This window comes from Nannobrachium achirus (assembly GCF_963921795.1).
Source record: "Nannobrachium achirus genome assembly, chromosome: 2".
In the NCBI taxonomy this organism is placed as follows: domain Eukaryota; kingdom Metazoa; phylum Chordata; class Actinopteri; order Myctophiformes; family Myctophidae; genus Nannobrachium; species Nannobrachium achirus.
In genome coordinates this window covers 27,087,872-27,111,155 of record NC_137811.1, presented here as the reverse complement: position 1 = coordinate 27,111,155, position 23,284 = coordinate 27,087,872, and the positions used below count along the sequence as shown (strand labels likewise).

The following is a 23,284-nucleotide window of genomic DNA, read 5'->3' as shown; positions in this document are numbered from 1 at the left end:
TCTGCTGCTCAGGACCCCTCGGTCGGACATGGGTCTCCCCCGCCACCCCACTCACCTGCTCCATTCAACCAGTTGTGTAAAGTAACTAAGTACGTTTACTTAAGTACTATACTTAAGTACACTTTCTTTTGAGGTATTTGTACTTTACTCGAGTTTTCCAATTTCCAATACTTTTACTTCTACTGCACTACCTCTCGGCTCCAAATATTGTACATTTACTGCACTACATTTATTTGAAAACTTTAGTTACTAGTTACTATGCAGATATATATTATAATATTATAAAACATACATAAACCATGTTAGCCCTATTTGTATACCTAGGCTATTTGAAAATAGCCGATCTACAAGCTCACATGCGCGTTGCAATGCGACGCGTTGCGAGCTTGGGGATCAGCTATTTTCAAACATTTTGTACTTTTACTTTTGGTACTACATTTTGACGCCAATACTTTCATACCTTCACTCAAGTAAATTTTTAATTCTGGACTTTTACTTGTAACGGAGTACATCTACAGTGCAGCATTGATACTTTTGCTTAAAGGGGAAGACCACCCATTTTCAATATTGAAATATGTCATTAATATACCTTAGAGGAGTTGTGTGGAAATAGATAGAAAATAGAAAATAGAAATAGAAAAAGTTCCCCCCCTTCTGTGTTGCCTAGAACTGGAGGACAACTTGATGACATCACACATTGTACTTTACAATACAAACCCCAAAATCAATCCTCCAGTTCTAGGCAACACAGAAGGGGGGGAACTTTTTTTCTATGTCCACACAACTCCTCTAAGGTATATTAATGACATATTTCAATATTGAAAATGGGTGGTCTTCCCCTTTAAGGACAAAATGTGAGTACTTTTTCCACCACTGCCTTCAACCCCCTCAGGAAGCCTCCCCCACCACCACCACGCATTCCAGGTCTCAGACATGGTGTGACTGGCAGACTGATCGGAACCAGAGCAAGAGGCAACGCACCAGAGACAAAATCCAATCTTTTTTTGCCCAAAGATCTAGCCTTGCTCTGTTGCAGCCACTCACTCGACTTCCTGTATTTTCCCCCCGCACACAAGGCAAGGCAGGCATACATAGCTCGCTATTTTCATGTATTCGTATTCATGACTTTGAATGTTCCCCTCATATGCGTTCTGTCGCTCTGTAGATGGTTGTTTGACTGATGTCCTGATCTAATAACATCACCGCTGTACATGCATATGTGATGCCTGTCTGTGCCCTGCTTGAGTCAGGTTTTAAATGATACCTGTCAAGACGAAAGTGGCGTTTCCATCCCACAAAGCCTTTTCTCCATTTAAATGTTGCCCGCTGTGAAAATCCTCAGTGTTCAATTGAACTCTTGAGGGTGTACAAATGGAACCAAATGGACCCTTTCACTTGGCTGGATTTGTACACTGGTGATGGGTGACGTGAGCTGAATCCTAGCCACGTCCTTGAGCTCCTGCAGGAGACAACGTGGCGACCTTGGTGGTTGAAAAGGTCACTACGGCTGAGTAGAGGGTGAAGGGGTCAAAGATAATGACTCTCCTCCAATGCATGCACGCGCGCACACACACACACACACACACACACACACACACACACACACGTACGCATGCACACGTACGCATGCACACGCGCGCGCACACACACACACGTACGCATGCACACGCGCGCGCACACACACACACACACACACACACACACACACACACACACACACACACACACACACACACACACACACACACACACACACACACACACACACACAACCATGAGAGTTATATGGTAATACAGATGTTCTGCGTCTCACACACACGCGCACGCGCGCGCGCACACACACACACACACACACACACACACACACACACACACACACACACACACACACACACTCTCTCTCTCCACTCCAACGGCCACAGAGCTAAGAGTGATAAATGGTGGTTTGTACAGTGGTGTCCGGGTGTTTTCTTAACCTACTTCAGATTAGCAGGCGCTGGATGTATCAGACCGTGGCTAAAGCAATTAACCAAGAGAGACATTATGATAATGAGTGTGTGGAAGCTTGTTAGGTCACTCTCAGTCGCATTGTGCTTGTTAAGCCACGACACCGGCCAAGGCTCCTCCAGAGCCACAGTAATTGAAGCTATACTGTATAGCAGAGGTCTTCAACGTTTTCAGGCCAAGGACCCCTTAGTTGAGAGAGAGATGAGGCAGGGACCCCCACAACAGGTTCATAGATTCCATATAGTTTCATTGTTTGACAGCACGATCATCAGTGTATTTTGGATTCATGTTAATGTGTGTGTTCAGATATTTAACCACTTGAACCGTCAATACTTAATAAACTTGACCTTTCACTCTGTACTTAGTCTGCTCTTTTTCCCCTCTACACAAAAGTTTGTTGCCGAAAATAGCCGATCTACAAGCACACAACGCCTCGCAGCGCGAGGCGTTGTGAGCTTGTAGATCGTCTATTTTTGGCTAAAGTTCTCCAAATATATGGACACTAGGGTTCAAGTGGTTAATATAAAAAAGGAGAAAAAAACGTTCTATCGCTCAAAGATTTGGAGGACCCCCTGAAGTAACTCTGAGGACCCCCTAGGGGTCCCGGACCCCCTGTTGAAGACCCCTGCTGTATAGCATGAAGATAAAGCAGTGGTTCTCAACCTTTTCAGTCTGTGACCCCCAAAATATTTGACCTGGGTTGGGGACCCCTCACCCTGACGAGCACTAAGAGTTGAGGAATTACATTCTGTATAACACGGTTCTATTGTGAAAATAGCAGATCTACATGCTCACAACGCCTCGCATTGCGTGTAGATCTGCCATTTTCACAATTTCTGTCTCTAATATTTGACGATTTGACCAATGTTTAATTTGTCATTTTAGAGGTTTTAAAAAGTCACTTTAGAAATATGCAGATACGCTCTATTTAAACTTTATGTTGGTTTGTTTACTGATATGAGAGAGAAAACAATGTTGCACATTAAGTTGATCATCTGGGGACCACCTGGGGGTCCCGACCCACAGGTTGGGAACCACTGAGATAAAGGAACCAGGTTTATGATTAGTCTGTGTTGCTCGTTGAACACCAACATGTTAAAAACATGAAATAAGATAAAAAGAAGAACAAGCAAAGAAATTAAAACATTCTACGTTTGAAAACGTGTCGGTTCAGCATGATGTTACAGGCCAGTATAGTAAAACAAGCAGTTACAGGGACGTGCTGGCCATTGGGAAAAGCGGGACAACTCCCGAACGGCCGGTTCATTCCTGGCTGGTCCAGGCCGGCCATTAGGAAAAATCAATAAATAAAATGTCGGCCTTTGTTCCATTTTGGGGGCTGGGCGGCCAACAAAGTAAATTGACACTGTTGGGCAGAAACCTTGTATCTCCAAGTTTCAAATGTGTAAATTTTTTCGCAAAGCAAAGCCCTGCTTCATCATACAAGGCCGTCGCACAAAAGTAGTGAAAACAGCAGATCTACAAGCACACAACGCCTCGCACCGCGAGGCGTTGTGTGCTTGTAGATCGGCTGTTTTCACTAGTTTAAATCATTTTTAAAATGATGAATACAAACAAACGGTTTTGGACATACAAGGTTTCCACCCGACAACGACGAAATATAACTCATGTACAGTAATTGGCCCACTGGCTTGTCACTTTGTCACAAATCTTTGAGTAGCAGCAGCGCTATAGAGAGAGATCTCTCTCTATAGCGCGCAATGAGGGCCTCTCCAACTCTCTTTCCCGGGCTGAATCAGGGGCCCAGCACGTCCCTGAGTAAAACAAGCAGTTATATGGCTGCCCATCCAGGGTGTGGGGGAGATCACTAACTGGGGAGTTATAAGCAACAAGAGGCAATAAAGGAAAATACATTTCAAAGTAAATCTGATAAAAACAAGAAAAACAAACTGAGAATAGGCTTGATAGCTGGTAAAAAGAAATACAGTGTATGGTAATGGAGGAGGTAGCTTATAAAATAGCTTGTGAAAAGGACAAAAAGGCTCTACAAAAATGTGTGTACACTAAAGATAAAAGACAAGACTGTAACGAAATGGAGCAGTCGTAAAATGTTAAAGCGACACTATACAATTTTAATTTTTATTGATTAAGTTCTTGAGCTGGTACATAACAAATTGCACCCAGCTAGCAATCAATACTGAAGTGGTCTGGTGGTCTCGCAAGAACAGACACACGCTGAAGTAGCTTCTCAAAAGTCACAGATGCAACAGAGATTCATGGGAGACAGACTGATTGAAAGCTTGTCGTATGCATCCACACTCACTGATGGGTGGGCAGCTTTCACTGGAAGCAATGAGCTGCCATCGATAGCTTGTATACCGGTAGTTTAATACAGTAAATCCATGACGGAAAGCTGATTGAAAGTACCAAGGAAATACCACTCATTGCCAACATGCTACTCTGCCAAACCTGTTGTAGTATGATTGCTTAAAACAGATGTAAAAATGAACATGTATTTGGCTCACAGGCCCGCAACCTACTGAGAATGTTTTTGTGTTTTGTGTTCAAACACATTTTTACAAAAATAGCAGATGTGCATGTTCGCAGCGCAGCACAAAGTAATACGCTGTGAGCTTGTACATCTGCTATTTTTGAGAAACACTATTCTAAATCCTACGAGTTCTCCAGGTTTGAACGAGTGAAACCATTCAGTATTGTGGTAGCCTATAGGCAAGTACACGATAAGCCAACATTGTCACTGAAAGAAGAAACAACGATTAAAACTCCAACAGAGATCAGAGCTGTTGCCTCCAGTTAAAAGAACACACAGTACCATTCTCACGATATTTCAACCACACAACACACCGGTGAGCGCAGGGCGAATGCACTCAACCAGGGCCCCATATTCTGGGCCCTGGGTACAAGGATTCACTGTGGGGCCCCTGTGCTTTAACTATTGAAAAATAGCAGATATACAAGCTCACAGCACGGCACCGAGTGCCGCGCTGCGAGCTTGTAGATCTGCTATTTTTGAAAAATTGTGGTCTTTGAATATTTCAAATCCTTCTGAGATTTTTTGAAAAACCTATATTTCTATGTCAATGGTGCTGAAACCTTTTCATGTGAAGGACCCCCAAAATTATATGTATTTACGGAACCCCGTCTCAAAATATGAATTCCAGGGACCCCCCAGAAGCAAAATGTGAGTTACAAATGTTCGCTTAAAAAATACACATATTCAAAGATTTGCACACATTTTCACGGCTTTTCAAAAATAGCAGATCTACAAGCTCGCAGCGCCGCACTCGGTGCCGCGCTGTGAGCTTGTATATCTGCTATTTTTCAATAGCTAAAGTATAAAATAATTGAGCCCCCCCCCCCCACTTTGTGACGCCCCTGCACTCAACAGTCTTTGTGCCGCCGCTACTCCCTCTCCCACGGCCCATCTGTCATGATCTCCAAGTCCATAAGTTACGGCACATCAGCGGTTCACTACTTAAGCACACACAGGACCATAAATACGCCGCACAAATGAAGCCGTTAATCAAACGTTTACGGAACCTTTCACCATGTCAATATGCATTAGCCCGCTGACTGATTGCCATTCGTCTAATTAATCAATCCCCGCCTCCAAACTCATATGCCATTAATTCGGTGATGAGCGGGGTCACAGTGCAGTCCTCGCGCGCATAAATCTTCTTCGGCTTTCTCTTGTTCCCTCCGATTCCAAAAATATCCCCGACATTCAGGCTAGTGTTTTTAGACTTATATAGTCTTCTAGACTTCTAGAATAAGAACAGGAGTAAAAAAAAAAAAACGTGTGTGTGAGCTGTGTAAATAGAATGAAGATGGCGACAGAGGGCTTATCTAGTTAGCAGCCATTACTTCTGGGAACTAAAAAACCCACCATGCAAGAGCTCTCAACCGATCCGTACCTCTGTGTGCACCCATGATTCACAACTGACACAATTAGCACGCCGCTCACTACACATGTAAAACACACTTGCACGCTCATTGGTGCAACTGGGTCCTTCCTTTCCTTGCCAACTGAAAAGGACTCGGCGGAGGGGGAAAAAAAGGCCATGACAATTGATCCATTAATTCTACACACAAAAAAGGGGGTGGGGGGGTCCCAATGTGAAACACTCCATTCTCTCTCCAGGTTCGACACCCGAGAACCACCGCGACTCTGCAAAAGACTCTAATGTCACTTACAGTATATTCCGTTCTTTGTTTCTTTCCCTGCACCTTTTGCTCTCCCACCCCCAACCCCCACACAGACCCATTTCCATTACTCCCCTTTCATTTCCCCTGTGTGGTGCCTCTGGTGAGTTGATATTTTGGCAGAGCTCCCAGATAACAGAGGGATGGTGTGCACTGTGTGTGCAGCAGTCATTACTGCTGCTGTGTTCTCCGATCACAGAGGGTCCGCATCACAGTGACACTATAGCCCTGCTTGTCATATTTGGGTTGTGATGTCAGCGGTGCATCCTGTGGGATGTCCTGTGGGATGTCTCAATCATTCATTCAGCGTCAATGTCCGCACAGCAAATCAGGGACCAGCATTCTTGGTGACGTCACTATTAACCTGCTTGCTGCCAAGCATTAAAATATTCGATGTCTTCCATTGCCAGAATTGTCAGAATCTTACCTTTTAATGTGCACGATGTGCACAGATAATGCACAGATAATACACACGTGTGCACGCCATTCACAGCTTTCAAACAAAAAAAATCTGCTTGGAAATCTGTTCAGGCATTCAAAAGATATAGGCTATAGTGTTTTCTTCAAATGTAAACAAACTTGGCTGTCATGGGGGCTGCCATGGGCTGTTCTGGGAGTCAAACATGCATTTCGCGATTGCGATCATGCCGAAACCGGAAGTAGGAGGTAAGGAGAGTAGGGGGAGCAAAAAAAACGTCCAACTCGGGTTTTGCAAGGCCTACTACAAACTCGGGAAACTCGGATTTGGCACCAAGTGTGTTAACAGCCAATGAGGAATCAGCATTCGTGGTGCCGTCACCATCAACAGCCAATCAGGGACTAGCATTCTTGGTGACGTCACCATCAACAGCCAATCAGGGACCAGCATTCTTGGTGACGTCACCATCAACAAATGCAAATTGATATACGTAAATAACAGGGCGCGCTCTGCTGGCGCACAAGTAGGCCATAAATGGCCACGAGTGCACAAGGCGCAAGTTGGCACCTTGGCAGAGTGCAGTCTAGTTCATTCATCCATCCATTCATTCATTCATTCATAGTGAATGGAGGTACTCATTCATTCATTCATATAGTGAATGGAGACTCACGGTCATGAAGCCGTCCAGTAGACCATTCATTAGCGAGTTTAAGCTCGATGATTTTCAGGACGGCAACGCCAGGCAGACTACGGCTGCTATGACGTAATCGCCGTAGCGATCAAAATGGTTAAGCAAAGCCTCTCAACGCGTACACGCAGCAGACGGAGAAGGCGCTATGTGGGAAGGGACCTTCTGCCGTAGTAGAGGTTTATCTATCGAGCGTGGATCATTTCCGGTTACCGTTGTCATCTGCCGTTGCCGTTGCGATGCTTAAACTGGCTATTCATTCATTCATAGTGAATGGAGGACTCATTCATTCATTCATTCATTCATAGTAAATAGTGACTCACGGTCATGAAGCCGTCCAGTAGACCAGAGTCAGGTTTGGGCGGAGCCTGCAGCCTCTCCATGGACCACTTCTCTATGATGGAGGCCACCTGGCTGTTCTCCGTGTTCAGGATCCTAAAGCCTGTCATGTTCACGCCACTGTAGCGGTACGGTTCCACGTCCAGAGCAAAAAGATCCTGGAGGAGGGAGACACAACGACACACTGAGAGATACTGTTGATTTCATTCAACTGAAGCACACAACACAGTCGTTCATATAGAGTGCCCAAGGGACGATGACTTTTTTGTAGACCAACCGGGAAGTTACTCCATGCCATGGGTATAGCATTGTTTTGTAATTACGTACTCTCTTGTAACTGTAATTTTAACACAGACTTTGAACACAGTTTGGTTTTATTTACAGTGTTGTAATGTTGTGGTTTATTGCAAACTTTGACAGATTCACAGTCTCAACTCTACAGAATGTCGTTTTATTGCTGTGTTCTGTCCCTCCCAAATAAGCAAGCGGGTTCAAACCATGGATTTTCAATGCAATGTTTGGATTAGGTTTTGGATAAATCACAAAAAGAAAGTTCTATAGCAAAATAAAGACTTGTGACATTTAATTCAACGAGATAATCTCCACAATCACACTTTCTTACACATGTTTAACCACAGAGGCAATAAATAGACGTTTTAAAGAGCATAGAGCAGCTTAAAGATTCACAGTCGGAACATTAAAGGCTGCAGTTTATGTTGCAGAATAAAATGTGAGACTTTCTTAGGCTTATGTTAACCACAGACATTATTTTCTGCATAAACCCTTTGTGCAAAAATGTGTATCTAGTGAGTGAAGCCATTGCGAACTTATAATTCCGGGATGTATACTGTGTAGGCACTCTATACTGTGTTATAGGCTACAAGCTTATTGAAGTAAATCTGGTTCTGGTGTGCACACAGCTTAGCGCCACATAACAAAAGCCAAAAGCGTGTACTGTGTGCATACAGACAGTACATGCACAGAACGTGGCGCAGAGTGAGCAAGAGTCGACAGCGGAAGGTAAATTGAAAGCTTGGCAGAAAATGGCTGCCATATGTGGCTGGATTGCTCAGTGCTGGCTGGATTAGGTTGTCAGCGCGCGCTCCTCTCTCTCTCTGCCAAACACAACCCTGAGAAAGAAGAAATCTCCCTCTTTTATTGTCCGCTATTGTAACTCTGGTCCCCGTGGAGCCGCACTCACGGCCATATTGTACATTTAATCTCCCCCGAAAACACGAGTATAGTGTGTATGATATTTAATTGTCCGGCATAAATCGCATTAAGGAGACCGAATTGCTGCTAAAAAAAGAGATCTGAGACCGTGAACGGCCGGCCTCTCAGATGTCCCTTCTTAAAATGGAAATTGTCTGCCTTTCTCCTCGTCGTGATGAATAGTGCCGACAACTCAGAAAACTGAAGAATTCAATTTTCAAAAGGGGATTTGATAGAAGCGACAGGGAAAAAAACATAATGGGCAGAGGGTAGGAGGTGAAGAGAGAGAGAGAGAGAGAGAATTCTGATCCTAACTTAAGGAGCACATCCCCCAGCCTCTTCTGAATGACAGTGAGCTGAGAGTGTGATACTAGGGTACTTGAACCCCTGGGGCCCCTATTCTGGGGTGAACTTTCTGTGAAAATAGCATATCTACAAGCTCACAGATCGCCCATTTTCGGCGAATCCCCGGGGGGACCCCAATAAACTAAGTACAGTATAGAGGTTTTTACTATTTGCCCTGAATGCAAGAGAAAGACGAAAAGCAATGAGTAAAGGAGTTATCGAGGGACTTGTGTGTGCGCGAGTGCACGTGTATGTAGGCCTACAGCACGCGAGGGACTGGAAAAGTGAGGGAGTTGAACGATTGACGTGTGGCGATGCGGGCCGGCGGGCACGTCTGTTAAAACAAGCACGGAGTGTCAGAACTCTTTCTCTCTCTCTCTCTCTCTCTCTCTCTCTCTCTCTCTCTCTCTCTCTCTCTCTCTCTCTTCTCTGTCACATCTTTCCTCAGCTTTTTAGGAGAAATACACAGGCTGTCACTTTCTCGTCAGCCAAACATCCACAGTACAGTCCTCTGTCTTAGTACAGCAGGTACAGCCAGTGGCGGATACCGACCGTGTCTAATGACTGGGCCTGGAGTAATCTGGGTGGGCCTGAGATTTTTAGGTGTAGATATTAGAATGAGCTGTGGAAGATCATGTCAATACAACCTTTTCTTTTTTCAGTGCCTTTTTAGTAGCGATGGAGCCCTAAACAAGGGTAGCTCAATAACCCGATAACAGATTTATTGAGTACCCGGTAAGCTTTGGGCTTATCAAGCTTGATATTGAGCATAGCGGCCCATGATGTCATGTTTAAACAATCAAGACAAGAGGCGATCAAGAAAGTATTACAATACTATCCATTATATAAAAACACTCAATAGTGGGCTCGATAAAAGCCCGGCTCAATAAGCAGGACTGATAAGGTGCTCAGTTAATTTCCGCGAGCGGTACGTGGAAAACAAATAGACAACGCCCATTTTCATCTTTAGCAGATCATAACCGCTTGTCATTCCTGGGATGCATCTGAAACAAGTCGGAAACGTTGTCTGGTGGCTATGATCAGGTGTGGCTGCCATGTTGCGGGGAGTCTGGAGAGATCCAACGTTTTCATGCGTCTCATACAGTGGGGCAAGCTGTCAATATGGATGGGTGCGCAGCCCCGGGCTACAACCTTCTGCATGTTTGGCGTAAAAACAAAAAATCGGATAATATAATAATCGTTTCTGTTGGGCAGAAGCCATATTTATTTCGTAAATGAATGCCCTACTTGATCACACTACATCAAGAGTAGCAGATCTACAAGCTCAAAACGCGACTCGAAGCAGGGCTTGAAGCCCCGCGCGAAACGACTCATTTCGAGCTTGCAGATCTGCTACTTTGCTATTTTTGAATTTGCATCCTGAAAAGTATTAGTTTTGGACATTATGAGGTATCCACCCGACATAGACGACATAATATGATTGTAATTGATGTTTTTTCAATGCCAAAATATGCAAAGATGAAGCTCTGAGGTAGACCTGATGTCTGAGACTGTGCCAGTGTGCCACACAATGCAGCTTCTCTACTTACCAGTGTAGTGAAGATGTAGTGATAATATTCTGTCATCATCCCCATGGCAAGAGCCTGTGTGTGAAGGATAGATAGTAACAGAGAGAGAGAGAGAGAGAGAGAGAGAGAGAGAGAGAGAGAGAGAGAGAGAGAGAGAGTCAAACATAAAGTCAAATGCTTGAAATTGATAGGGTGATGTCTAATTTATTCTCCATTGTTATTTATGCTGGGAATAGCTGATCTACAAGCTCACGCTTTGTACGTTTGGAGACCCATGTAATACTGTTGTATGACAAAGCTTGACAAAATCAATAGAGTCATAGATGCAAGCAGGGATAGAGAGAAGCCATCATATTTTCATTCTGAATGCAGATGGAAGTGAGTGCGAGTGTGTGCGTGTTTGTGTAGAAGAATAGTTATTTCCGTCAACGTTGGCCTGCTATCTCTCCCATTGCACATCAATAGGGCATGAAATTGTGGACAAAATCTTATCCCACGACAACAAAATATTCGAACGTTTTCGGTCTGAGAAGCAAAATCTCGTCAAATGATGGTCTGTGGCTCAAATGCTGAATAAAAAATGGACTGATGTGAAAAAGGTTGAAAACCACAAATCAACAGTATCTTCCAGAAACGCAGCATGAAACTTCCCCATACCAACCACAGCGTCGTGCATTTAGCACAACTCGTTGCTAATTAACCCATTTAGGCCTAGAATTATTGAATGCTTTAACCAGTGAAAAATAGCAGATATACAAGCTCACAGCGCTGCACTGAGTGCCGCGCTGCGAGCTTGTAGATCTGCTATTTTTGAAAAGTAATATTATCTATTTTTAAAGCGAACGTTTGTAACTAAAATGTTGCTTCTGAGTGGTCCCTGGAACTAAATATTTTGAGATGGGGGTCCGTGGCCAAATACATATCATTTTGGGGGTCCTTGACATGTAAAAGTTTGAGAACCACTGACACAGTAGTCTCTCAAGAACAGACTAACTGAGCTCCAGTTGAGTGAAAAGGACCTTTTCTTTGACGATGGCTGGCCAGATTGCTGAATAAAAAACCTTAGAAGGATTCAAAAGACACTTATAGAATCGAGTCAAGAATTTCACGATTTTTCAAAAATAGCAGATCTACAAGCTAGCAGCGCGGCACTCGGTGCCGCGCTGCGAGCTTGTATATCTGCTGTTTTTCAATAGTTAAAGCATAAAACAATGATACACAATAATGTGTATCCGTTATGAATGTGCTTAAGGGACATGAGTCACGATAAAGCTGTGTTCAAATCCTCGCCACCTCCCAGCTGTCTGCTTGGCGCTCCCCGCCGGGTTTCGCCTCACATCACACAACAAGGCTTCCTGTTTTTTCTCCGTGCTGTGCTGAGGCCCAGCCTGCCCGCAGAGAGGCAACCATGTTTGCTAACTTGAGAACAGAAAACACTGAACACTGCAACACACACTGCCTGTCTGGGGGAAAAGGCAGGAGAAAATAAATACCGCTATCAGTTTCGGCCTATTTTTGAGGTCTGGTCTAATATATCTTTAAAAGACAGGGTGAAATCAAAAACATGTTGTTCACACTTTTAGAGCATATCTGTAGTGATAATATGGCCATACCTAACACTAGATGCCAAAAAAATAGAAAACAAACAATTTCTGTGTATATTTATATCAAAGGTCCCTAAATAGGCCATTCTTAATTACTTCCTGTGAACAGAAATTCATAAAGTGATGACATAGACAGGTCCGCTTGCATATAAATGAACCTTTGATTACATTCACCTGTTTGTTTCCCATTGCTGGCTCCCATTACTCCCATTACTCAGATTTTAAATCCCATCGCCTGAAGGGCTGGTCCCCTCGGAATAGTAAAAATGTCATTGGGTCTTTAATCACATAAGACTTGAGGTGATTCTAAATCTGGGGTTCTCAAACCTTTTCTTTTCATAATTCAAAAATTCAAAACAATTTCACAGATTTGTCAAAAATGTTCAAAAATAGCAGGTCTACAAGCTCGCAGCGTGGCACTCGCTGTGAGCTAGCTTGTACATCTACTATTTTTGAATAGCCTAAAATTTAAATAGCCTAAAATCTAAAATGCCACTGCTTGTACTGCTTGTATTTGAAAGTAGCTGATCTGTACAAGTGGATACACATACTGTACAGACGTTTTCAGATGTTTTCGTTGAATTCTTTTTTTGAATGTCAATTGTTGATATACTGTCAAACGATTGGTGGTCAAACGACACCACATATACTGTCCAGTCAGAAAATGACTGTGATCTTTAGTTTCTTCTCCTGCATATCGGAAAAAGTATAGATTAGAAAACACGTGATATGTCTTCTTTTTTATCAATCATTACAAAAAATTGTCTATTCATGAGCGTGTCCGCCCGGCTCTCATTAACTTTCAATGCATTGCATCAAGCCTCCGGCTCCAGTTGGAGCTCCCATGGGCGTTTGTAGATATCATCGTTGTCGGGTGGAAACCTTGTATGTCCAAAACCGTTCGTTTTGTATATATCATTTTAAAAATGATCTAAACTAGTGAAAATAGCCCATCTACAAGCAAACAACGCCTCGCACAGTGAGGCGTTGTGTGCTTGTAGATCTGCTATTTTCACTAGTTTTGTGCGACAGTCTTGTGTGATGAAGCAAGCCTTTACTTTACGAAAAAACTACTTGTAGATACAAAGTTTCTGCCCGACAGTGACGATATGGAAGCGTGTTGGCCACTAGTACTGGCAGGGTGCCACCCCTATTTAAGCTGCACGATTCTGGTTACACAGGCAGGCAGTGGTGTTAAGTAACTAAGTATCAGAAGTACTCTACTTAAGTATAATTTTGAGGTACTTTTACTTTACTGGAGTATTTCCAATCCACAATCCACAAGCGTTGTGAGCTTGTGGATCTGCTATTTTCGAAAGTGTTTTTTTAATAAATTACTAGTCCTGTGCCTGGGGGGGTGTGCACACCGCACATAGCGAGTTTAAGCTAGATGATTTTCAGGACGGCAACGCCAGGCGGACTACGGCTGCTATGACGTAATCGCCGTAGCGATCAAAATGGTTAAGCAAAGCCTCGGCGGCGGCGGGTTCCCACCCCGAACGCTTTGGTTCCCATGGCGACGCGTACACGCAGCAGACGGAGTAGGCGCTACGTGGGAAGGAACCTTCTGCCGTAGTAGAGACGGCTGCAGCGACGGCAGGTTTATCTATCGAGCGCGGGTCATTTCCGGTTACCGTTGTCATCTTCCGTTGCCGCTGCGATGCTTAAACTGGCTAGTATCTGAGGGATTGAATGTAGGAAGGAGTCTCAGAAGTAATGTTGGAGTGCCCAAATGGGCAGCTCTTTATGCCCATACATGGTCTTCCGTGCCCAGGCCAGTCTGTGATGACAGTACTATAAAGTCAGAGTATGACGTCAGAGTAGCATGCAGACAGTCAGACGGACGGTCAGACGGACGGACAGAAATTCGCTAAATTAATAGTTAGATAGACATAAGTTGTGTGCATACTTGTGAAACACAAGTTAGTACTCATGAGTACTTTCCCTTTTGGTACGTTAAGTATATTTTGATGCCAATACTTTTGTACTTTTACTCAAGTAAATATTGATTACCGGGTCCTTTTACTAGGAATAGTGTTTCTTTCTGCATACATGCTAACTAAGGACTGGCCAGGTGAGCCTTGCAGCTGGCTGGGAGCCACTATGACTCACAGATTAGGGACGCATGGGGGAAATGGGGTGGATGATTAAATGGTAGGGAAGGAAGCGGAATGGCTGCTGGTGTCCGACGGGTACCAAGAGTCCAGGTGGGCTGAATGAAAGGGCCTCCAGCATGTTATGATTATACGCTGTTGTTCCATCAGGGGCAATCGACCCATTCAGCGATGACTCACACGCTGTAAGCCCGGTCCCTTGACAGGCTATGCATGGCCAAACACAGTCAAATAAGCCTTAAATAAACCTTAGGGGAATATATCAATTATTCGTTCTTATTTTTATTTTAGCTTCTGTGATCAAGACTGGGAGGTGATAGATTATATTACATGTAGCAAAATTACGGTTGAATTACAGAATAGAAAAAATTTGGTTGAAACGAAAAGTATGTACCGGTAGTTGAGTGTTTGTTGAGTAACAGGAATCTCCGTGTTTCTCCAGCTCTTTAGTGAACTAAAACATTTCAGGTAGGTGACAACATGTCAGCCAATCAGGAGAGAGTACCCATTCATCAGGTTCATTTCTTACAATTTTCCACTTGTTTAATGTGCATTAGGGTGGATCTTAAATTACCTTTTTTTGATTTTCTTGAGTCTCACCCCCCAATTATGTTCCAATGTACAAAAAACTGCTTTGGTTAAAATTTGGTTGAATTTCAAGCATATTTAGAGGTAGCTCAATCAAGTCAAAGATTGTACATTTTATTGGTAAAAATCGAATTGCACTGCAGGCACATTTAAGTTATACATTACACATTATTCTTATACTAAGCACAGAAATTATATTTTTTAAGCTTACAAATCTAAACACAAATCTGATTACATGTTTGTCATATGTCAAACCAGAATTAATGTATTGTAGGAAATAGCAAAGCAAAGAATGACAAATTGCTATTTTTCATTTAACGTGCACAATGATATGTCTTTATTGCACACTCTTCAATCATACAACACACAACAAGCACACAGCCCCACTTCCTTGTTTACCCCCAAAACCCCCGAAAGTCACTGCAGTATAGCAATTCAGTAGTTACTGATCAATTAAAGTTTGTTTACGGCTATCAGGATACGTGTGCCGATGGTTCTGCACAATTTGCAGCAAGTATTGGAGTTGGGACTCATCTTTAATAATGAGACCACAATATTCTTGTATTAGGGCAACCCCACGCTCTGCATGATCATTGACAACATTCATCGCCTTCACTACAGCCAGAGCTTCTTGGTAGTCTACCCTGGGCTCACACTCATCGGGATCAACGTCAAGGAAGTCATCTGGGAGATCCATCATTTTGAAAAGCACTTCAATGTTCTTCCAATTGTTCCAAGGTCAACAGTAATTATCTTCATATGCCCCTGTTCATGATCTTCATTTCCATCTTTCATGGCTCTCACCATCAGCCTCTTCGTTTGCGCGCTCACTTGACTGTCAAACAATGCAAGTCCGACGATCTCTGGAGCCAAATACCATAAGTGATTGGAAAACTTTTGAGAAGCAGCTTTAGACACCTCAGCATTTATTGATGAATATTCCAGCAACGATTTTAACAGCTGCCAAGTCATTTAGTGGAACGCTGACAGCAACAGGTGCCATCATCCATGCCTTCACATAATTGCAAACTGCAAAAATGCACAAATCCATGCATGCTTTTTCTTCCCTGAAGGCCAGTTTGAATTGGCCATGAAACATCCAGATCTTCATACAATAAATAACCTTTGCCATCCGGGCATGATGGGTAGCTCCTGGAGCTCTGAACCGGATACCTCGAGCAGCAAGGTATCCGGTTCATCAATAAATGCTGAGGTGTCTAAAGCTGTTTCTCAAAAGTTTTCCAATCACTTATGGTGAACAGGGGCATATGAAGAGAATTACTGTTGACCTTGGAACAATTGCAAGGAAGAACATTGAAGATTTTTTCCAAGGTGCTTTGAGTGGGAGCCCAGGGAGGACTACCAAGAAGCTCTGGCTGTAGTGAAGGCGATGAATGTTGTCAATGATCATGCAGAGCGTGGGGTTGCCCTAATACAAGAATATTGTGGTCTCATTACTAAAGATGAGTCCCAACTCCAATACTTGCTGCAAATTGTGCAGGACTATCGGCACAAGTATCCCGATAGCCGAAAACATACTTTAATTGATCAGTAACTACTGAATTGCTATACTGCAGTGACTTTCGGGGGTTTTGGGGGTAAACAAGGAAGTGGGGCTGTGTGCTTGTTGTGTGTTGTATGATTGAAGAGTGTGCAATAAAGACATGTCATTGTGCACGTTAAATGAAAAATTGCAAATTGTCATTCTTTGCTTTGCTATTTCCTACAATACATTAATTCTGGTTTGACATATGACAAACATGTAATCAGATTTGTGTTTAGATTTGTAAGCTTAAAAAATATAATTTCTGTGCTTAGTATAAGAATAATGTGTAATGTATAACTTAAATGTGCCTGCAGTGCAATTCGATTTTGACCAATAAAATGTACAATCTTTGACTTGATTGAGCTACCTCTAAATATGCTTGAAATTCAACCAAATTTTAACCAAAGCAGTTTTTTGTACATTGGAACATAATTGGGGGGTGAGACTCAAGAAAATAAAAAAAAGGTAATTTAAGATCCACCCTAATGTGCATGCTGTCCAAGTTCTCTAACCTGTTAAAATTGGTATCCTGACAGGAAAATAAACATTCTATTTAATAAAGAGCTGGAGAGACGAGGAGACTCCCGTTACTGATCAAACACTCTACAGTACAATCAGAATATAATATATTAACACTTATGTTAACCAAAGAAAATCCTTTATACCTTTAAGTGTATATACCAATACTTCTGTACTATTACTTCTACAAGCTCACAACGCATCGCAAAGCGACATGTTGTGAACCTTGTAGATCGTCTATTTTCTATTTTTTAGAATTTCAGAGTACTTCTTCATTGCAATATTGATACTTTGTAGTAAAGATTGTGAGTACTTTTTTCCACCACTGACAATGGTGCTGAGAGGTGGTTAGGATCCCTAACGGAGTGACGTGACGTGTAATGAGCATATCACAGCAGAGGAGAGGAGACTTTCATTAGCTCTCATTAGCCGTGCTTCTCTCAGACATTACTAATGATACGAGACCTTGACCTTCCCCGGCAATCTGCTGAACGCTCTAGCATTGATTAAGAACCCTGGGAGGGAGAGGGACTGAATCATGTTGTCTTTAATGTTTGATAGATCCTGTGGAAGCGGTGAGGAATACCAATGCTGCTCAATTGAGTCCCTCTTTTCTTTTTTTCAAAGAGCTGCCACATAGCATAAAGCAGAGGTTCAACCCAGATGACAGTAATGTGACATTGTAAGGACAATTTAATGCATCTTTAATACCTCAAAAAGGAAAAGAAAAGAAACGAAAAAAGACCATTCCTGCATTAAAAGTAATCAACAAACTATACTGAAAAAACTGGTCAAACATCGGCCAAATTGTTAAATAATATAAGAAAGAGGCCAAGGTTCAACAAGCTCACAACCCGAGCTTGTAGATCTGATATTTTCACAATATTTATCTGTGGAGTCAAATAAAATGTTATACCCCAACTCCTACAATTCCAACTGCTTGTCAGGGTGGTGGTGGTGTGTGTGTGTGTGTGTGTGTGTGTGTGTGTGTGTGTGGGGGGGGGGGGGGGGGGGGGGGGGGGGGGTCACAGCCTAAAAACCACTGGCATACAGTACAGCAGGCTGAGACTGAAGAGGAACCTATAGTAAGTCACTGTGTGTACAAGTAAGGTGTAGTGTGTAAAGGTACTGTTTACTGAGTACATGTCCTGTGTACTGTGCACTGTGGCAAAGTCCCATGTTTGCACAACAGCTACTGATCCCTTCTGCAGGCTAATATACTGTACTTCTAAAACCCTATCCACACAGGACTAGTATTATCTAGGGGCCCGATGTAATTTAGATATGAATCCCCCACACCTTTGTTTTGTGCGGTACATTCATATGGGATAAACACAAACTGTATTTCACTCATATTTTCATATTTTACTAACATTATGCCCTTGATAATGTCATGGCTGTGCGTAGCTCTAATCGGAAACTCCCTCCGCTATAGCTCCGAGATGAGGTTCCACTCAGTAGGGTGCCCAAATCGGGAATCACCATGCATGATTCTTAACTTTTTTCATCATATCCAAAAAGTAAAGGTCGGCCTACCTGCTCTCAGATTTTTAGCAGCCAAGAAAATCTAACTGACTTGTTGAAACAAGCGTTTAAATCGGTAAGAATCATGCATAGTGGTTAATATTCGCCGGGGACACCCGATTTGGGAACCCTACTGAGTGGAACTTCATCTCGGAGCTTCTGTACTGTATAAAGCGGAGGGAGAGGTTCCAAATGAAGCTAGGCTGTGTGTGACATCCACTTCCTGTACACTTTCCTCTGAAACCTCGTACATTTACAGTAACAACACGAGCAATGGCTGCTTGAATGAAAGACAGGCTTTTAAGATGCACTTGCTGAGTGAAGTGAACCATGTTATACCAAAAGCATTTTGGTGAAATGAGGCACAACTTTCACAATCAATTCTCAACCATCAATGGAGATGTTTGGGCATCAGGCAAAAGCTCTACGCAACTCTACTACACACCGGTGTTCAAAAATGTTCATCGACCACCTTTTTTCACTAACACAAACAAATTAAAAACTAAGCTATGATGACTGAAATTAATTCTAAATAAATTGACAATTTCGTCAACAAATAAAAACTAGACAAAAATGTTAGGGAGGGACTAGTGGAGAAGAAATCCAGAAGAACTAAAAGACAAGTAATTTTAAATGTGGTTGTGCTTGGGTGTTGTGCTCTAGCTCGGGGTTGTGAGCTTGTAGATCTGCTATTTTAAGATCGTCTATTTTCAGCATGCAACCAAGTGTAAAATCAGCCATTACGACGCCATCTAGGCCTATCGAAACATAAACTCAACTGTAGATCTAGTCGACTAAAATCGTATGAATTTAGTCGTATAAAAGTAGACTAAAACCAAAACTTTTCAAATGACTAACAACACACACACACATACACACACACACACACACACACACACACACACACACACACACACACACACACACACACACACACACACACACACACACACACAAGCACGCGCACACACGACACATACCTGCTTGAGGATCCCGGCAGCCATTTCATGGCCGCAGTCAAAGATGACGTGGAACTCTTTCCCCCTCTTCATCTCCTTCAGGAGAGGCTTTGCGTCCTTGGAGTCGGGCGGCAACTGGCGGATCTTTAACCGGATGTTGTAACGAGACGGCGCTTTGATGAGCTCCTGTAACCGGATCAGGCCTGCGAAGAGAAAGAGAGAATAACAAATGAAAACATTTCCAACGTCTTTGTTCTTGTTCTCGCACGACAGTCGTCGCTGTTTGAGAAATTAGTCCAATTGTGTCTTGGCAGTGTGTGTTCCTTTTTACCCAAATGGAAGCCACAAATATGTGTCTATGTGGAGTAATTGAGGTAACGAGTGCGCCCCCATTCATTTGGCAGCCTCGCTTATAATTAGAGTCAGTGGACGAGGACGCTTTGAGAATATATTTTCCGGCGCTGCCATTTCATTTCTAATGAAATCCATTTGACACTCCCCTTGAACTCACCACCCACCCATGTCCATCCAACTTCCCTCCCACCTTTTCTCATTCTTCCCACACATAGAGCATGATTTCTTCTCTTTTCTTAGGCCTGACTCAGGCCCCCATCCGCCCCCCCCCCCCGCCACCACTGCATGCATTCTCTCTGTCTCTCTCTCTTTCTCTCTCTCTCTCTCTCTCACAAAACGCAACCGAGTGAAGATTCCCATCAATACGTGACCTGACATTAGTCATTCATCATAGATTCCCATTGATTGCGTGTTCGCCATCGATCGCCGCGTTCCTCACAAAGGGCCAATCAGCGCTCCGCGCTGGACGTGTGTGAAGTGAACCTTGTAAAAAAAGGCCCTGGATTGAACGTAAGAGCCTCCAGTAAAGCACAAACAAACATCTCAATTCCGATATGCAAGCTGGAGGCAGGCCGCTTTCGGCATTCATCGGCATAATCGCATCCCCTCCCCTTCCCTTTCCACACGCACAGCTGTCGATCAATAGCACGTTCGCGTTTTATACGGCGGCGAGGATCGGCCGACGGCGGGGCCGCCAGCGCGACTTCCCTCCCCCCCCTCCCTCCCTCCCTCGTGTTGCCTGCGGCCCCTACAGTCCCCCAGCTGTTCTGGCCCGTGGCATTATTTGTTTACTTCCTGCGCCAGCTGAGTGCACCGCACCGTGGGACACCGGCAGCCCTGCAGCCTGTGTGCAGGGGCGTCACACCAAATTCTGGGCCCTGGGTACAAGGATTCACTGCGGGGCCCCCCCATGAATGTTAACTATTGAAAAATCGCAGATATACAAGCTCACAGCGCGGCACCGAGTGCCGCGCTGCAAGCTTGTAGATCTGCTATTTTTTGAAAAATCATGAAAATCTTTGAATATTTCAAATCCTTTAGAGTTTTTTTTGAAAAACCTATGTTTCTATGTCAGTGGAGCTCAAACCTTTTCATGTGAAGGACCCCCAAAATGGTATGTATTTGGCCACGGAACCCCATCTCAAAATATTGAGTTCCAGGGACCCCCCAGAAGCAAAATTTGAGTTACAAATGTTTGCTTAAAAAATACATATATTCAAAGATTTGCACACATTTTCACGACTTTTCAAAAATAGCAGATTTACAAGCTCGCAGCGCGGCACTCGGTGCCGCGCTGTGAGCTTGTATATCTGCTATTTTTCAATAGCTAAAGTATAAAATAATTAAAGCCTCTCCACCACCTTGGGCCCTAGTAACTCAGTCCCACTTTTCCTACCCCTTGTGACGCCCCTGCCTGTGTTTATGTTCGTTTGCTGGAGCCGGTCCCTAGTCTTCATTAAATCAAACACTCTGTCGCACTCTGATGATGATACCCCACGGTGGGAGCCTGTTGCACGCTGGCGATGTGTCATTGCCCGTGACAAAGTGGACGCGGTTGGCGGAGGGTATATAGGGCTTAAATGCAGGATGATTTGGGAGTAATAAAAAGAAAGATATCATGGACAGGGTCGGTGCGGGATGCAAGGGGTTTGGGTGGAACTGGCAACTGACCAGTGGTGTAAAGAACTCAAGAACTGTATTTTAAGAGCACTTTTGAGGTCTTTTTCATTTTTACTAACAATTTTCAATACTCCACTACATCTCAGAGGCAAATATTGTAGTTAGTACTGTATATTTACTTTGTAGATTTCGATTATTATTACAACATACATTCACCACGTCAGCCCTGTGTATATTTCGGCCATTTGAGAATAGCCAAACTACTCATAATGCACCACGATGCACGCATTGTGAGCTTGTAGATCTGTTATTTTCGATTTGTATACATTTTATACATTTTGGGACATTCTGCATAATAAGCACTTTCTACTTTTGGTACTTCAAGTACATTTTGATGCCAATACTTTTATACTTTTACACAAGTAAATTCTGAATGCCAGACTTACTTGTAACAGACTTCTAACTACATTGTGGTATTGACTCTTTTCCCACCCCAGCAACTGATATGCTAAACAAAACAGGGATCAAGTGTTAGTGTGCGCGTGTATGTGGGTCCACACACACACAGTGAGAGTGCACCTTTACGTGTGCCGTGCGTGCGTGTACAAGCGATGTTTGAGTCGAGTCCAATCTCATCTGAGCTATAGTCACTGTTGCGTGAGCCTGTCGGAGAAGAAAAACAGCCTCCGCCGCCGGAGTAGCGATCTCTGTTTTACGGTTAGTTAGTTAACATCGATAAAAACAGGCCGACACCTCCAACTGCTCCATTCGCTCATCATAAACATGCATCGGGGCATCTCTCTCTCTCTCTCTCTCTCTCTCTTTCTCTCTCTCTCTCTCTCTCTCTCTCTCTCTCTCTCTCTCTCTCTCTCTCCCATATCTCCTATGCTGTCTTCCCCTGCCATTCTGCATGGGTAATTCCTCCCTCATGGCACTGACTGCAGGCGCATACAGGCGAGACCACAAGAATCTGGAGAGAGAGAGAGAGAGAGAGAGAGAGAGAGAGGGGGGCTGCCGGGGGAATATATAAAAGGAGAGAAGTGGGGTGACTGTCAACGCTGATCAGTATTGACTATGTTTAATGCCCGGCGACTGCTCCAGGATCCATATTTAACTCTGCATGAATATTTCATCTGCTCTAAACGTTTATTAGGGGCCCGTCGAGGAGTCTCCTGAGCGTAAAACAGAACGTCTTTGCCCGTGATAAATAGCCGGGCGAGGCGGCGGCCCCTGAAGCATTCCCCCCTTTCCTTCCAAACTTCAGCCCTGAGAACGTTGCCTCTGACAGGGGGAGCAGCGGTCTCTCTGCTCTGCAGCTCAATCATCATTGTCGCCGACGTTAAAGCCCCCCTGTCCCCCCGTCCCCCTGTCCTCCCCCGACGGAAAGGGTGCTGTCTGTTTGCATGATGGGATATTTAGAGCCGATGAGTCACTGAGCCGCGGACCGGAGGTCAAGGTTAATGTGACCCTTCGCTCCTTGCCCGGCTTGTTTATGATCGATTAAATGTGGCGAACAAATTGAACAAAGATTAAAAACGGTTGGCGGTCAAAAGGTTTTTTTTTTTTTTTTTTTCGTCTGCACTAAAGGAATGTAGAGATGTTCCACTTGTATTTCTACCCTATTATAGAAACTATAAATGCTGTAGGTTACTGGTTCCTCCATTAAGCGCCATTCACGCTGAGCATTATAACTACAGTATAACTATTTAGTTCACCACTTTAGTTTTTTAATG

At 43.6% G+C, this 23,284-nt stretch overlaps 1 protein-coding gene across 2 annotated transcripts in view; it reads right to left on the bottom strand.

The window, feature by feature from the left end:
- The window catches only part of grik2 (glutamate receptor, ionotropic, kainate 2), a gene marked incomplete at both ends in the record, with an annotated part of 235,751 nt that overhangs the window by 132,939 nt on the left and 79,528 nt on the right, over positions 1-23,284 (bottom strand). For both annotated transcript variants that reach the window (XM_080737324.1, XM_080737325.1), the window contains 3 exons: positions 7,622-7,795; positions 10,745-10,798; positions 19,599-19,780. In XM_080737324.1, coding sequence (XP_080593450.1) covers positions 7,622-7,795; positions 10,745-10,798; positions 19,599-19,780 — 410 coding nt within the window. The remainder of the gene's footprint in view (positions 1-7,621; positions 7,796-10,744; positions 10,799-19,598; positions 19,781-23,284) is intronic.